This window comes from Myxine glutinosa, chromosome 3 (assembly GCF_964187855.1).
Source record: "Myxine glutinosa chromosome 3, kmMyxGlut1.1, whole genome shotgun sequence".
NCBI lineage: Eukaryota > Metazoa > Chordata > Myxini > Myxiniformes > Myxinidae > Myxine > Myxine glutinosa.
The window spans coordinates 16,808,564-16,825,512 of record NC_136263.1 but is presented as its reverse complement, the minus strand read 5'-3'; the positions used below and the strand labels follow the sequence as shown (position 1 = coordinate 16,825,512).

Genomic DNA, 16,949 nt, shown 5'->3' with positions numbered 1-16,949 from the left:
AGAGACGGTGGATGATAAGAACACTGCGCAGAGGACCGCTTGGAATGATCGTTTGATACGAACTGCCGTTTGCTTTGAGAGCGTTCGGCACGCTATACGCACACAGCATCCCTGCCCCTTGCATATGTAAGGTCCGGTCGTGCGCCAACGACACGCAAAGCTGCCTGCCATTCTTCGCGGCGGACCCGGAGCCTGGAACCATCTGCTTGGACCCTTCTCTTCCTTCCCACCACCACCACCCCATTCGTGTAAGTGTGTTTGCACTGTCCTGGGCGTGTGATAATATAAGACTGTTTAAGGCTGCCCTGTGTCACTGCTTCTTCTTCTTCTCCTTGTATATTCCCTTCTTTCATTTCCTCTTCAGGTTTCTTGTACATAATTAATAAATTACATTTGTTCTTGCTTTACTTTGATTCCTCTCATCCGATCGCTTGCGTCCTGTCCCCAATTGAGTATTGGTGGCACGATATAGGAACCGCTATAATCGGGTTTAGACTGCCGCTAACGGCTCGAGCTTCGGATTGTTAAACCGCTCAGCAACATTCCATCTTGTCTGTGGCTCAGGCAGAAGTATCGCCCTGCTTCCGACCGGAAGGAACACGGTATCTTCTAGGACTCGGACGGCCAGCTTAATAGACGAGGGGATTAAACCCCCCTCGGTAAGGGGAGCGCCGTAAACCGAGATCCGCAACAATATGTACCTGCGCCAAATGGCGGATCACCACACATCAGAGAAGGAACTGTCGTGCAAATTACAATGCAAGGGTTTCCACATAAAATGGTTTTCTAGCTATTACCGAAAGACACAATGAGATATTTCAGGTGCACACTCCATAACCTGCATGCAGAATGGATAGCCTGATTTAGGCCCCAATTTGCGTCCTCTGGGATGCGTCGCCCCCTGCTGGCACCACCAAAGTGGATGTTCTTATTGGTAAAACTGACTCCATAAGAAACGAACAGTTTCTTTTTTATATTCCTGATATATCTTACCTGAACTATAGCAACCACGAGCCATTGCTTTGGTTAAGGTTTGGAATTTTGGGATGGTGCCGAGATCGTAGATGGACAGGTGTGGATATGATACGGGCATGATGGACCGATTGGCCTCCTCTCATATCTCTCTGCTCGTATACTCCCTTGTGTTCATGTGACTATTGTGACGTGTGGTACAGCTGCCGGCATAGGGCGGGGGAGGTGCCACAAATAAACGATCATGTTACGGAAGGATCATATATCGGGTTGAAGCGTTCAAGCGCCCAGAACCGGTTTGACTTTGGACCAGCGTAGATCTCCATGGGACGGATTGCACGAGCTGGAGTTCCGAGGTTCGGCTGTGTTAGCAGATCCTACCGGGAAGGTGATCGGATGAAACGAACGTCACAACACCGGAAGCCACATCATCGATCCGCAGCAGGTACGACATTATTGCATTTGTTAGAACTTTATCGTGTTCACCCAGCTACCTACACCTACCGAGCTGGCAACACTGAGTTTGATATAAAATGAATTGAAACGTTGAGCTAACGTTAGGAATTGGAATGTTGAGCTAACGTTAGGAATGGGAACGTTGCGCCAACATCAGGAATTGGAACTTTGTGCCAACATCAGCAATTGGAACGTTGAGCCAACATCAGGAATTGGAACATTGCGCCAACATCAGGAATTGGAACGTTGCGCTAACATCAGGAATTGGAACGTTGCGCCAACATCAGCAATTGGAACGTTGAGCCAACATCAGCAAACGGAACGTTGAGCCAACATCAGCAATTGGAACGTTGCGCCAACATCAGGAATTGGACCGTTGAGCCAACATCAGGAATTGGAATGTTGAACCAACATCAGGAATTGGAACGTTGAACCAACATCAGGAATTGGAACGTTGTGCCAACATCAGGAATTGGAAGGTTGAACCAATATCAGGAATTGGAATTGGAACGTTGAGCCAACGTCAGGAATTAGAATGTTGAACCAACATCAGGAATTGGAACGTTGAGCCAACATCAGGAATTGGAATGTTGAGCCAACATCAGGAATTGGAATGTTGAACCAACATCAGGAATTGGAACGTTGAGCCAACATCAACAATTGGAACGTTGAGCTAACATCAGCAATTGGAACGTTGAGTCAACATCAGGAATTGGAACGTTGAGCCAACATCAGGAATTGGAACGTTGAACCAACACCAGGAATTGGAATGTTGAACCAACATCAGGAATTGGAACGTCGAGCCAACATCAGCAATTGGAATGTTGAACCAACATCAGGAATTGGAACGTTGAGCCAACATCAGGAATTGGAACGTTGAGCCAACCTCAGGAATTGGAACGTTGAACCAACGTCAGGAATTGGAACGTTGAACCAACATCAGGAATTGGAACGTTGCGCCAACATCAGGAATTGGAACGTTGAACCAATATCAGGAATTGGAATGTTCAGCCAACATCAGGAATTGGAACGTTGAGCCAACATCAGGAATTGGAATGTTGAACCAACATCAGCAATTGGAACATTGAGCCAACATCAGGAATTGGAACAACATTGAGCTAACATCAGGAATTGGAACATTGAGCCAACATCAGGAATTGGAACGTTGCGCCAACATCAGGAATTGGAACATTGCGCCAACATCAGGAATTGGACCGTTGAGCCAACATCAGGAATTGGAACGTTGAACCAACATCAGGAATTGGAACGTTGAGGCAACATCAGGAATTGGAACGTTGAGGCAACATCAGGAATTGGAACGTTGAGCCAACATCAGGAATTGGAACTGTTACATATTTATGTGAATGTATGTAAATTACCATTCAGGTCTTTGCTTATCCGTGTATAGTAGATTATGGGTTGTTGTGGTTGGAGGGTCAGGAGCCCTTCTGAAAAAGTGTCCGGAAACGGAAGTGACCGGAAACGGAAGAGGAAAAGACACGAGGAAAAAAAGCGAGGTTTCCTCTTCCTCGCCCCGCTCCGACGAAAGGTGGGATCGACCTTGCGCTGCGTGAAAAAGCGGCGTTCCGAAGCCCGTCTGGCGAGAGGAGTTACCGGGACGTGTACCTGCCCGGTGGAGACGTCAAGTTGACGTGGGGCCGTGCATCGACCCCGCGTCTGGCACCGTTCGCGGCACCGTCTAAACAGACGCGTGCGGGTCGCACGTTGGGGCCTAACGCGCCTTACAAGCGGCGTGGGGCTTTTGGCTTGCTTTGCCGTGCCCGCTTCGCGTGGCCACGAGGGGCTGCAGCCGCGGTGCCTGGTACGATACCTGCCCGGTGGAAAAACGTCCACCCGGGGTTCGTTCAACCGCCCGAGTGCGCCGACGCCGACCAGCATCTTGGTCAGGAGGGGCCCAGAGACATTGTGAGGGGCAGAGACCAAAAGGGGGTCGTGAGTACCGAAGTGGACACACATATATAAGATGGCCATCTTAATCATATAGGGAATTGATTGTGGATTGGGAATTGTTGAGGGTTGTTTGTTATTGATTGCTCGGGGAAAATCTCCGTGGTTGTATCATTGAAATTGTATGGTATCATTACCATTGAAATATATCCTTCAACATCAGTTTTCTCTTGGGTGGAATTCATATGGATTGCGTGGCGAAAGCGCATATATAATACAACTTTCTGGCGAAGTTCCTCTCACGGTCCGGGGGTCACCGAGACCAGGTATTCACCGAGGGGACCACGTAACAGAATTGGGGGCTCGTCCGGGATCTAAAAGTGTATTTGTGTAAAATAATAAAATAATATTTTTATTAATTAAAATTTATTAATTAAGTATTAATTGGAAAATTTTTGGGGAAATTGGGGTAAAGTCTTGGGTGAAGGTTAACAGGTGTTAACGATAGTCACCATGGCGTTTGTGGCACAGAACTTTGCGGTAACACCGAGTGAGGCACAGTTCCGAGCGTTACTAAAGTCGGACCTCTTGAAATTGGCCAAACATTTTAACTTGGAGGTCCGAACTAATTTGAGGAAGGCAGAGTTGCAGGCCACGGTGATACAATCTATGGTGGGATTAGGAACATGGGACGAGTTAGCCTGGGAGTGGCTACCCGAAGAACCAGAAGACGTTGAGCTCCGGAAACTGGAGTTGCAATTACGGAGCCAGGAACGGATTAAAGAAGAAGAAAGGAAAGCAGAAGAGAGGAGAGAAGTGAAACAAGCAGAGGAAAGGAGAGTGGAACGAGAACTCCAGGAAAGGTTAGAAGGGAGAAAAGCAGAGGAGAGGAGAGCTGCAAGGGACCTCGAAGCAAAGGAGAGAAAAGCAGAAAGGGAATTAAAGGAACGTGACATGGAGCTTCAGCAAGAAATTAAATTCAAGGAGCTGGAGTTAATGAGAGAACGGGGAGAGGCACCACCCTTGCTGACGGGGTCGACACCTAACCAGAAAACCTGGGATGTGGGCAGACATGTGAGGCTGGTTCCACCGTTCAGTGAAAAGGAAGTCGCGAAATTTTTTCCACACTTTGAGAAAGTGGCTCGACAATTAAACTGGCCGGAGGAGGCCTGGACCATACTAGTGCAAAGTGTGCTGGTGGGGAAAGCTCAAGAGATTTATTCGGCGCTACCAATGGACCAATGTGCAGATTATGAGGTACTGAAGAAGCACATCCTCAAGGCCTATGAGCTGGTTCCGGAAGCTTACAGGCAAAAATTCAGGAATGCCAGGAAGAGGGAGAGTGAGACCCATGTGGAGTTTACCAGGGTGAAAGAAAACATGTTTGATCGGTGGTGTGAGTCAAAAGGAGTCGGGAAAGACTTCGAAACATTGCGTGACTTGATCCTGGTGGAGGAATTCCAGCAGTGTGTCCACGAGGACATCAAAGTGTACCTGCAGGAAAAGAAAGTACCAAAGTTGTGGGACGCAGCCACCATGGCGGATGATTATGCCTTAACCCACCGAATAGGGGTCCACAAACCTAACTCCTCGCCTAGACTTCAGCAGGGGAGTTATGGAACACCCGGTGCGGAGAACGACCTTACCTGGCGGCGGCCTCGAGATGATTATGGGGACAACTATGATACCCCAACTGTTAGAAATCAGAGGGCCACGGGCCCAAGACAAACTTATTTTTCGGGGGGCTCAAGGCCGACCCCGAGGTTCTCCCCCGGGCCTACTTGTGCTTTTTGCCATAAAACTGGACACTTGATGTCCCAATGTTACCTCCGGAAAAGGGAGAACCCGGAACGGAATCAGTCTAGTGCGACTCCGAATGCACTGGCAAGTGTGAGAAATCATTCTTGGAGAGCAGAGCGGGGGGAAGATTCCCCTGTCAAAGGTACGGCGTCCCGGGAGAACCTTGTTCAGGAGGGCTACAAACATTTCATTTCAGAGGGGTTCGTGTCGCTGGATGGCGACCCGAGTAACCAGAAGCCAGTTAGGGTATTGAGGGACACAGGAGGCCACCAATCGTTGATGCTGGAGGGCATTTTGCCATTGTCGGAGAAGACGGCAACTGGGGTTAGTGTGCTTTTACAGGGGGTCGGGAGCTATGTTAAAGCTCCGCTTCATGTCATCCAGTTGAGTTCTGAGTTGGTATCAGGGCCGGTCACCGTAGGCTTACAAGCCACCCTTCCTGTGGAGGGAATCTCTTTTATTATCGGGAATGATTTGGCCGGGGGGCGAGTTTCGGGTAATCCAATAATGGTGGACAAGCCCAGTAAGAAAAATAACACCACTCGGTTAGAGATGGAGATTCCGGGGATCTTTCCATCCTGTGCAGTGACTCGGGCTATGGGTAGAAAGCACGCGGAAGAGAAGGAGGAAGAAAGAGAGGGGGAGTTAGAACCCTTAGAGGTACGGGAAGACAACTCGGAAAAGGGAAATAACCAGGGGAGGGATTCCCAGGAAGTTCGAGAAATGGTAGCGTCTGGAACGCAAGGGGACGTGGAGTGTCCGTCGGAGACCGCGGGGAACGAAGGGGAGCAAACCGCGCTGGTCCGAAGGAGACTAGTGGAAGAACAACACGAAGACTCGGAGATCCAGAGGTTAATTGAGAAAGCCGTTACGGAAGAAGAGGCTACGAAGATACCTGTGGGGTATTTCATGAAGGGGGAAACCCTAATGAGGAAATGGAGGCCCCCGGAGGTGCCCGCAGACGATGAGTGGAAAGTTCACTATCAGATTGTGGTGCCACCGCTGTACCGGAAGGAGATCTTGAGTTTGGCACATGAGACCCCTTGGGCCGGGCACCTGGGAGTGAACAAGACCTGTGACCGGATATTGGTACATTTTTTCTGGCTGGGATTGCGACGGGATGTGGCGAAGTTCTGCAAGTCCTGCCATTCTTGCCAGCTGGTGGGAAAGCCGAATCAAAAAATCCCACCCGCCCCGTTAAAGCCAATTCCAGCTTTTGAAGAGCCATTCAGCCGAGTCATTGTGGACTGTGTGGGCCCTTTACCCAAAACCAAAGCTGGACATCAATACTTACTGACCATCATGTGCGCATCCACCAGGTTCCCCGAGGCAGTGCCTCTGAGGAAAATAACGGCGGCAGTTATTGCAAAGGCCTTGATTAAATTTTTCACTTGGGTTGGTCTACCTAAGATCATCCAATCGGATCAGGGTTCCAATTTCATGTCCACACTGTTCCAGCAAGTGGTACACCTGTTGGGGGTGGAACAAGTAAGATCCAGCGCCTACCATCCCGAGAGCCAAGGGGCCCTGGAAAGGTTTCACCAGACTTTAAAGAATATGATCCGAACGTATTGTTTTGAATGTGCCAAGGATTGGGATGAAGGGATACCCCTATTGTTGTTTGCGGCGAGGGAGTCCGTGCAGGATTCCTTGGGATTCAGTCCGTTTGAACTGGTGTTTGGACACGCAGTGCGGGGACCGTTGAAATTGGTGAAAGAACAGTGGTTACTACAGGAGTCCCGGACACCGATGGTGGAGTATGTGTCCACAGTGAAACACCGACTGGCAAAGGCGTGTGAGGTGGCACGACGGAACTTGAGAAGGGCCCAGGGGAAAATGAAGGAGAGACATGACAAGACCTCGCAGATAAGGAATTTCAGTCCTCAGGACCGGGTGTTAGTATTGCTGCCCGTTCCAGGTCAGCCCCTCCAGGCTAGATATTTCGGTCCTTATGCAGTGGAGGAGAGGGTGAATGAGACAGACTACGTGGTGACCACTCCCGACCGACGGAAAAAGCGACAGTTGTGTCATGTCAACCGACTGAAGAAATATCATGAGAGGAAACCGGTGGAAGACGTAGTTCCTGTCTCACCTGTCGTACCGGTGAAAATGGACGGAAACGCCGGTGTGAAGTTTGATAACTTGGATGACCAGGCCTGCCCCAAATTGACGAACACCGAAGTGTTGAGTCATTTGGATGAGAAGTTAGGTCATTTAACAAGGGAACAGCAAGGACAACTGTCCAGCCTAATGTTCGAATTTAAACATTTGTTCACAGATGTACCTGGTCGTACGGACTTAGTATATCATGATATCGAGGTGGGGGAGGCCACTCCAGTGAAACAACACCCCTATCGGATGAACCCGGTAAAGATGGAGTATCTTCGGAAGGAGATGCAATATATGTTGGACAATGACATCATCGAACCAAGCAACAGTGAATGGAGCTCCCCATGTGTGTTGGTTCCGAAACCCGATGGCAGCTTCCGGTGTTGTACAGATTTAAAACGGGTGAATGCAGTGACCAAGACCGACTCCTATCCGCTCCTGAGGATTGACGACTGTATTGATCGAATAGGCCCAGCTAAATTTGTTACCAAATTTGACTTGCTGAAAGGGTATTGGCAGATCCCTCTTACCGATAGAGCCAAAGAAATCTCAGCTTTGGTCACTCCGAATGGGTTATATCAGTACAAGGTCCTCCCTTTTGGGTTGAAGAACGGGCCGGCTACATTTCAACGACTGATTAATAGGCTCATTGCAGACCTGGAGGGGGTGGAGGCATATCTGGATGATGTAATCATCCACACCATGACCATGGAAGACCACATTAAGCAAATCCATGCATTTTTTCAGACGATGTCCGAGGCAGGTCTGACCATCAACTTAGCCAAGAGTGAGTTTGTAAGAGCACAGGTAGTGTTCCTCGGCCATGTAGTAGGGCAGGGTCAAGTACAACCAGTGACCGCCAAGGTAGAAGCTATCGATCGCTTCCAAGTCCCAAAGGGGAAGAAAGAGCTGATGAGATTCTTAGGTATGGCGGGGTGGTACCGGCGGTTCTGTAAGAATTTTTCGGATGTGGTAGCCCCTTTAACGAGTTTGTTGAGAAAGGAGACCCCATTCGTTTGGGATGGCAAATGTCAGGCGGCCTTTGCCCATGTCAAAGCGATACTAATGAGCTCTCCGGTCCTAACCGCTCCGGACTTTCAAGCACCTTTCAAGTTGGCCGTAGATGCAAGCGATGTGGGGGCTGGAGCGGTCTTGTTACAGGAAGATGAGGATGGGGTGGACCACCCCGTGTGCTACTACTCCAAAAAGTTCAATAAACATCAGGCAAATTATGCCACCGTGGAGAAAGAGACCCTGGCTCTCCTGCTAGGGCTTCAACATTATGAGGTGTATTTAGGAATCACGTCCTTTCCCATAAAGGTCTTTACGGATCACAACCCCTTAACCTTCATTCAAAGAATGAAAAATAAAAATCAGAGGTTGATGAGATGGAGTTTGGCTTTGCAGGGGTTCAACTTGGAAATTGAACATGTACGGGGCAGGGACAATGTCGTGGCGGACGCTTTGTCCAGATTGAGTTAATCTGGGGGGGGTTGAGTTATCTGGTTGGTCTCTCCAAATTGGCCGGCAAATAAAGTTTTCGCTGGGTTCAAACTTTCTTTCTTGAAGGGGGGGAGTGTTACATATTTATGTGAATGTATGTAAATTACCATTCAGGTCTTTGCTTATCCGTGTATAGTAGATTAAGGGTTGTTGTGGTTGGAGGGTCAGGAGCCCTTCTGAAAAAGTGTCCGGAAACGGAAGTGACCGGAAACGGAAGAGGAAAAGACACGAGGAAAAAAAGCGAGGTTTCCTCTTCCTCGCCCCGCTCCGACGAAAGGTGGGATCGACCTTGCGCTGCGTGAAAAAGCGGCGTTCCGAAGCCCGTCTGGCGAGAGGAGTTACCGGGACGTGTACCTGCCCGGTGGAGACGTCAAGTTGACGTGGGGCCGTGCATCGACCCCGCGTCTGGCACCGTTCGTGGCACCGTCTAAACAGACGCGTGCGGGTCGCACGTTGGGGCCTAACGCGCCTTACAAGCGGCGTGGGGCTTTTGGCTTGCTTTGCCGTGCCCGCTTCGCGTGGCCACGAGGGGCTGCAGCCGCGGTGCCTGGTACGATACCTGCCCGGTGGAAAAACGTCCACCCGGGGTTCGTTCAACCGCCCGAGTGCGGCGACGCCGACCAGCATCTTGGTCAGGAGGGGCCCAGAGACATTGTGAGGGGCAGAGACCAAAAGGGGGTCGTGAGTACCGAAGTGGACACACATATATAAGATGGCCATCTTAATCATATAGGGAATTGATTGTGGATTGGGAATTGTTGAGGGTTGTTTGTTATTGATTGCTCGGGGAAAATCTCCGTGGTTGTATCATTGAAATTGTATGGTATCATTACCATTGAAATATATCCTTGAACATCAGTTTTCTCTTGGGTGGAATTCATATGGATTGCGTGGCGAAAGCGCATATATAATACAACTTTCTGGCGAAGTTCCTCTCACGGTCCGGGGGTCACCGAGACCAGGTATTCACCGAGGGGACCACGTAACAGAACGTTGAGCCAACATCAGGAATTGGTACGTTGCGCCAACATCAGCAATTGGAACGTTGAGCCAACATCAGGAATTGGAATGTTCAGCCAACATCAGGAATTGGAACGTTGAGCCAACGTCAGGAATTGGAATGTTGAACCAACATCAGCAATTGGAACGTTGAGCCAACATCAGGAATTGAAACGTTGAGCCAACATCAGGAATTGGAACATTGCGCCAACATCAGGAATTGGAACGTTGCGCCAACATCAGGAATTGGAACGTTGCACCAACATCAGGAATTGGAACGTTGAGCCAACATCAGGAATTGGAACATTGAGCCAACATCAGGAATTGGACCGTTGAGCCAACATCAGGAATTGGAACGTTGAGCCAACATCAGGAATTGGAACATTGAGCCAACATTAGGAATTGGAACATTGAACCAATATCAGGAATTGGAACATTGAACCAACATCAGGAATTGGAATGTTAAACCAACATCAGGAATTGGAATGTTCAGCCAACATCAGGAATTGGAACGTTGAGCCAACGTCAGGAATTGGAATGTTGAGCCAATATCAGGAAATGGAATGTTCAGCCAACATCAGAAATTGGAACGTTGAGCCAATATCAGGAATTGGAACGTTGCGCCAACATCAGGAATTGGAACGCTGAGCCAACATCAGGAATTGGAACGTTGCGCCAACATCAGGAATTGGAATGTTGCGCCAACATCAGCAATTGGAACATTGAGCCAAAATCAGTAATTGGAACGTTGAACCAACATCAGGAATTGGAACGTTGAACCAACATCAGGAATTGGAACGTTGCGCCAACATCAGGAATTGGAACGTGGAACCAACATCAGGAATTGGAACGTTGAGCCAACGTCAGGAATTGGAATGTTGAACCAACATCAGGAATTGGAATGTTCAGCCAACGTCAGGAATTGGAACGTTGAGCCAACGTCAGGAATTGGAATGTTGAACCAACATCAGCAATTGGAACATTGAGCCAACATCAGGAATTGGACCGTTGAGCCAACATCAGGAATTGGAACGTTGAGGCAACGTCAGGAATTGGAATGTTGAACCAACATCAGCAATTGGAACGTTGAGCCAACATCAGGAATTGGACCGTTGAGCCAACATCAGGAATTGAAACGTTGTGCCAACATCAGGAATTGGAACGTTGCGCCAACATCAGGAATTGGAACGTTGCGCCAACATCAGGAATTGGAACGTTGAGCCAACATCAGGAATTGGAACGTTGAGACAACATCAGGAATTGGAACGTTGAGCCAACATCAGGAATTAGAACTTTGAACCATCATCAGGAATTGGAACGTTGAACCAACATCAGGAATTGGAACATTGAACCAACATCAGGAATTGGAATGTTCAGCCAACTTCAGGAATTGGAACGTTGAGCCAACGTCAGGAATTGGAATGTTGAACCAACATCAGGAATTGGAATGTTCAGCCAACATCAGGAATTGGAACGTTGAGCCAACGTCAGGAATTGGAACGTTGAACCAACATCAGCAATTGGAACGTTGAGCCAACATCAGGAATTGGAATGTTGAGCCAACATCAGGAATTGGAACGTAGCGCCAACATCAGGAATTGGAATGTTGCGCCAACATCAGGATTGGAACGTTGCGCCAACATTAGGAATTGAAACGTTGAGCCAACATCAGGAATTAGAATGTTGAGCCAACATCAGGAATTGGAATGATGAGCCAACATCAGGAATTGGAACGTTGAGCCAACATCAGGAATTGGAACATTGAACCAAAATCAGGAATTGGAAAGTTGAGCCAACATCAGGAATTGGAACATTGAGCCAACATCAGGAATTGGAACATTGCGCCAACATCAGGAATTGGAACGTTGAACCAATATCAGGAATTGGAATGTTCAGCCAACATCAGAAATTGGAACGTTGAGCCAACATCAGGAATTGGAACGTTGCGCCAACATCAGGAATTGGAACGTTGAACTAATATCAGGAATTGGAATGTTCAGCCAACATCAGGAGTTGGAACGTTGAACCAACATCACGAATTGGAATGTTGCGCCAACATCAGGAATTGAAACGTTGAACCGACATCACGAAATGGAATGTTGCGCCAACATCAGGAATTGGAATGTTCAGCCAACATCAGGAATTGGAACATTGAGCCAACATCTGGAATTGGAACGTTGCGCCAACATCAGGAATTGGAATGTTGAACCAATATAAGGAATTGGAATGTTCAGCCAACATCAGGAATTGGAACGTTGAACCAACATCAGGAATTGGAACGTTGCACCAACATCAGGAATTGGATTGTTCAGCCAATATCAGGAATTGGAACGTTGCGCCAACATCAGGAATTGGAACGTTACGCCAACATCAGGAATTGGAATGTTCAGCCAACATCAGGAAATGGAACGTTGAAACAACATCAGGAATTGGAACGTTGCGCCAACATCAGGAATTGGAATGTTCAGCCAACATCAGGAATTGGAACGCTCTGCCAACATCAGGAATTGGAACGTTGCACCAACATCAGGAATTGGAACGTTGAGCCAACATCAACAATTGGAACGTTGAGCTAACATCAGCCATTGGAATGTTGAGTCAACATCAGGAATTGGAACGTTGAACCAACATCAGGAATTGGACCGTTGAACCAACATCAGGAATTGGAACGTTGAACCAACATCAGGAATTGGAACGTCGAGCCAACATCAGCAATTGGAATGTTGAACCAACATCAGGAATTGGAACATTGAGCCAACATCAGGAATTGGAACGTTGAGCCAACATCAGGAATTGGAACGTTGAACCAACGTCAGGAATTGGAACGTTGAACCAACATCAGGAATTGGAACGTTGCGCCAACATCAGGAATTGGAACGTTGAACCAACATCAGCAATTGGAACGTTGAACCAACATCAGGAATTGGAACGTTGAGGCAACATCAGGAATTGGAACGTTGAGGCAACATCAGGAATTGGAACGTTGAGCCAACATCAGGAATTGGAACGTTGAGCCAACATCAGGAATTGGTACGTTGCACCAACATCAGCAATTGGAACGTTGAGCCAACATCAGGAATTGGAATGTTCAGCCAACATCAGGAATTGGCACGTTGAGCCAACGTCAGGAATTGGAATGTTGAACCAACATCAGCAATTGGAACGTTGAGCCAACATCAGGAATTGAAACGTTGAGCCAACATCAGGAATTGGAACATTGCGCCAACATCAGGAATTGGAACGTTGAGCCAACATCAGGAATTGGAACGTTGCGCCAACATCAGGAATTGGAACGTTGCGCCAACATCAGCAATTGGAACATTGAGCCAAAATCAGTAATTGGAACGTTGAACCAACATCAGGAATTGGTACATTGTGCCAACATCAGCAATTGGAACGTTGAGCCAACATCAGGAATTGGAATGTTCAGCCAACATTAGGAATTGGAACGTTGAGCCAACGTCAGGAATTGGAATGTTGAGCCAACATCAGGAATTGAAACGTTCAGCCAACATCAGGATTTGGAACATTGCGCCAACATCAGGAATTGGAACGTTGCGCCAACATCAGGAATTGGACCGTTGAGCCAACATCAGGAATTGGAACGTTGAGCCAACGTCAGGAATTGGAATGTTGAACCAACATCAGCAATTGGAACGTTGAGCCAACATCAGGAATTGGACCGTAGAGCCAACATCAGGAATTGAAACGTTGTGCCAACATCAGGAATTGGAACGTTGCGCCAACATCAGGAATTGGAACGTTGCGCCAACATCAGGAATTGGAACGTTGAGCCAACATCAGGAATTGGACCGTTGAGCCAACATCAGGAATTGGAACGTTGAGCCAACATCAGGAATTAGAACTTTGAACCATCATAAGGAATTGGAACATTGAACCAACATCAGGAATTGGAACGTCGAACCAACATCAGGAATTGGAATGTTCAGCCAACTTCAGGAATTGGAACGTTGAGCCAACGTCAGGAATTGGAATGTTGAACCAACATCAGGAATTGGAATGTTCAGCCAACATCAGGAATTGGAACATTGAGCCAACGTCAGGAATTGGAACGTTGAACCAACATCAGCAATTGGAACGTTGAGCCAACATCAGGAATTGGAACGTTGAGCCAACATCAGGAATTGGAACGTAGCGCCAACATCACGAATTGGAACGTTGCGCCAACATCAGGATTGGAACGTTGCGCCAACATCAGGAATTGGAACGTTGAGCCAACATCAGGAATTAGAATGTTGAGCCAACATCAGGAATTGGAACGATGAGCCAACATCAGGAATTGGAATGTTGAGCCAACATCAGGAATTGGAACATTGAACCAACATCAGGAATTGGAAAGTTGAGCCAACATCAGGAATTGGAACATTGAGCCAACATCAGGAATTGGAACATTGCGCCAACATCAGGAATTGGAATGTTCAGCCAACATCAGGAAATGGAACGTTGAAACAACATCAGGAATTGGAACGTTGCGCCAACATCAGGAATTGGAATGTTCAGCCAACATCAGGAATTGGAACGCTCTGCCAACATCAGGAATTGGAACGTTGCACCAACATCAGGAATTGGAACGTTGATCCAACATCAACAATTGGAATGTTGAGCTAACATCAGCAATTGGAACGTTGAGTCAACATCAGGAATTGGAACGTTGAGCCAACATCAGGAATTGGAACGTTGAACCAACATCAGGAATTGGAATTTGAACCAACATCAGGAATTGGAACGTCGAGCCAACATCAGCAATTGGAATGTTGAACCAACATCAGGAATTGGAACGTTGAGCCAACACAAGGAATTGGAACGTTGAGCCAACATCAGGAATTGGGACGTTGAACCAACATCAGGAATTGGAACGTTGAACCAACATCAGGAATTGGAACGATGCGCCAACATCAGGAATTGGAACGTTGAACCAATATCAGGAATTGGAATGTTCAGCCAACATCAGGAATTGGAACGTTGAGCCAACGTCAGGAATTGGAATGTTGAACCAACATCAGCAATTGCAACATTGAGCCAACATCAGGAATTGGAACGTTGAGCCAACATCAGGAATTGGAACATTGAGCCAACATCAGGAATTGGAACGTTGCGCCAACATCAGGAATTGGAACATTGCGCCAACATCAGGAATTGGAACGTTGAGCCAACATCAGGAATTGGAACGTTGAACCAACATCAGGAATTGGAACGTTGAACCAACATCAGGAATTGGAACGTTGAGGCAACATCAGGAATTGGAACGTTGAGGCAACATCAGGAATTGGAACGTTGAGCCAACATCAGGAATTGGAACGTTGAGCCAACATCAGGAATTGGTACGTTGCGCCAACATCAGCAATTGGAATGTTGAGCCAACATCAGGAATTGGAATGTTCAGCCAACATCAGGAATTGGAACATTGAGCCAACGTCAGGAATTGGCTTGTTGAACCAACATCAGCAATTGGAACGTTGAGCCAACATCAGGAATTGAAACGTTGAGCCAACATCAGGAATTGGAACATTGCGCCAACATCAGGAATTGGAACGTTGCGCCAACATCAGGATTTGGAACGTTGCACCAACATCAGGAATTGGAACGTTGAGCCAACATCACGAATTGGAACATTGAGCCAACATCAGGAATTGGACCGTTGAGCCAACATCAGGAATTGGAACGTTGAGCCAACATCAGGAATTGGAACGTTGAACCAACATCAGGAATTGGAATGTTGAACCAACATCAGGAATTGGAATGTTCAGCCAACATCAGGAATTGGAACGTTGAGCCAACGTCAGGAATTAGAATGTTGAGCCAATATCAGGAATTGGAATGTTCAGCCAACATCAGAAATTGGAACGTTGAGCCAATATCAGGAATTGGAACGTTGCGCCAACATCAGGAATTGGAACGTTGAGCCAACATCAGGAATTGGAACGTTGCGCCAACATCAGGAATTGGAACGTTGCGCCAACATCAGCAATTGGAACATTGAGCCAAAATCAGTAATTGGAACGTTGAACCAACATCAGGAATTGGAACGTTGAACCAACATCAGGAATTGGAACGTTGCGCCAACATCAGGAATTGGAACGTGGAACCAACATCAGGAATTGGAACGTTGAGCCAATGTCAGCAATTGGAATGTTGAACCAACATCAGGAATTGGAATGTTCAGCCAACGTCAGGAATTGGAATGTTGAGCCAACGTCAGGAATTGGAATGTTGAACCAACATCAGCAATTGGAACATTGAGCCAACATCAGGAATTGGACCATTGAGCCAACATCAGGAATTGGAACGTTGAGCCAACGTCAGGAATTGGAATGTTGAACCAACATCAGCAATTGGAACGTTGAGCCAACATCAGGAATTGGACCGTTGAGCCAACATCAGGAATTGAAACGTTGTGCCAACATCAGGAATTGGAATGTTGCGCCAACATCAGGAATTGGAACGTTGCGCCAACATCAGGAATTGGAACGTTGAGCCAACATCAGGAATTGGAACGTTGAGCCAACATCAGGAATTGGAACGTTGAGCCAACATCAGGAATTAGAACTTTGAACCATCATCAGGAATTGGGATGTTGAACCAACATCAGGAATTGGAACGTTGAACCAACATCAGGAATTGGAATGTTCAGCCAACTTCAGGAATTGGAACGTTGAGCCAACGTCAGGAATTGGAATGTTGAACCAACATCAGGAATTGGAATGTTCAGCCAACATCAAGAATTGGAACGTTGAGCCAACGTCAGGAATTGGAACGTTGAACCAACATCAGCAATTTGAACGTTGAGCCAACATCAGGAATTGGAACGTTGAGCCAACATCAGGAATTGGAACATAGCGCCAACATCAGGAATTGGAATGTTGCGCCAACATCAGGATTGGAACGTTGCGCCAACATCAGGAATTGGAACGTTGAGCCAACATCAGGAATTAGAATGTTGAGCCAACATCAGGAATTGGAACGATGAGCCAACATCAGGAATTGGAACGTTGAGCCAACATCAGGAATTGGAACATTGAACCAACATCAGGAATTGGAAAGTTGAGCCAACATCAGGAATTGGAACATTGAGCCAACATCAGGAATTGGAACATTGCGCCAACATCAGGAATTGGAACGTTGAACCAATATCAGGAATTGGAATGTGCAGCCAACATCAGAAATTGGAACTTTGAGCCAAC

At 47.3% G+C, this 16,949-nt stretch overlaps 1 protein-coding gene across 1 annotated transcript in view; it reads left to right on the top strand.

Moving 5' to 3' along the window:
• Nucleotides 1-1,096: 1,096 nt before the first annotated feature.
• Nucleotides 1,097-16,949, top strand: part of LOC137423798 (gamma-glutamyl hydrolase) — a 98,310-nt gene continuing 82,457 nt past the window's right edge. The window contains exon 1 of the mRNA XM_068111314.2: nucleotides 1,097-1,417. Coding sequence (XP_067967415.2) covers nucleotides 1,297-1,417 — 121 coding nt within the window. The 5' untranslated portion in view covers nucleotides 1,097-1,296. The remainder of the gene's footprint in view (nucleotides 1,418-16,949) is intronic.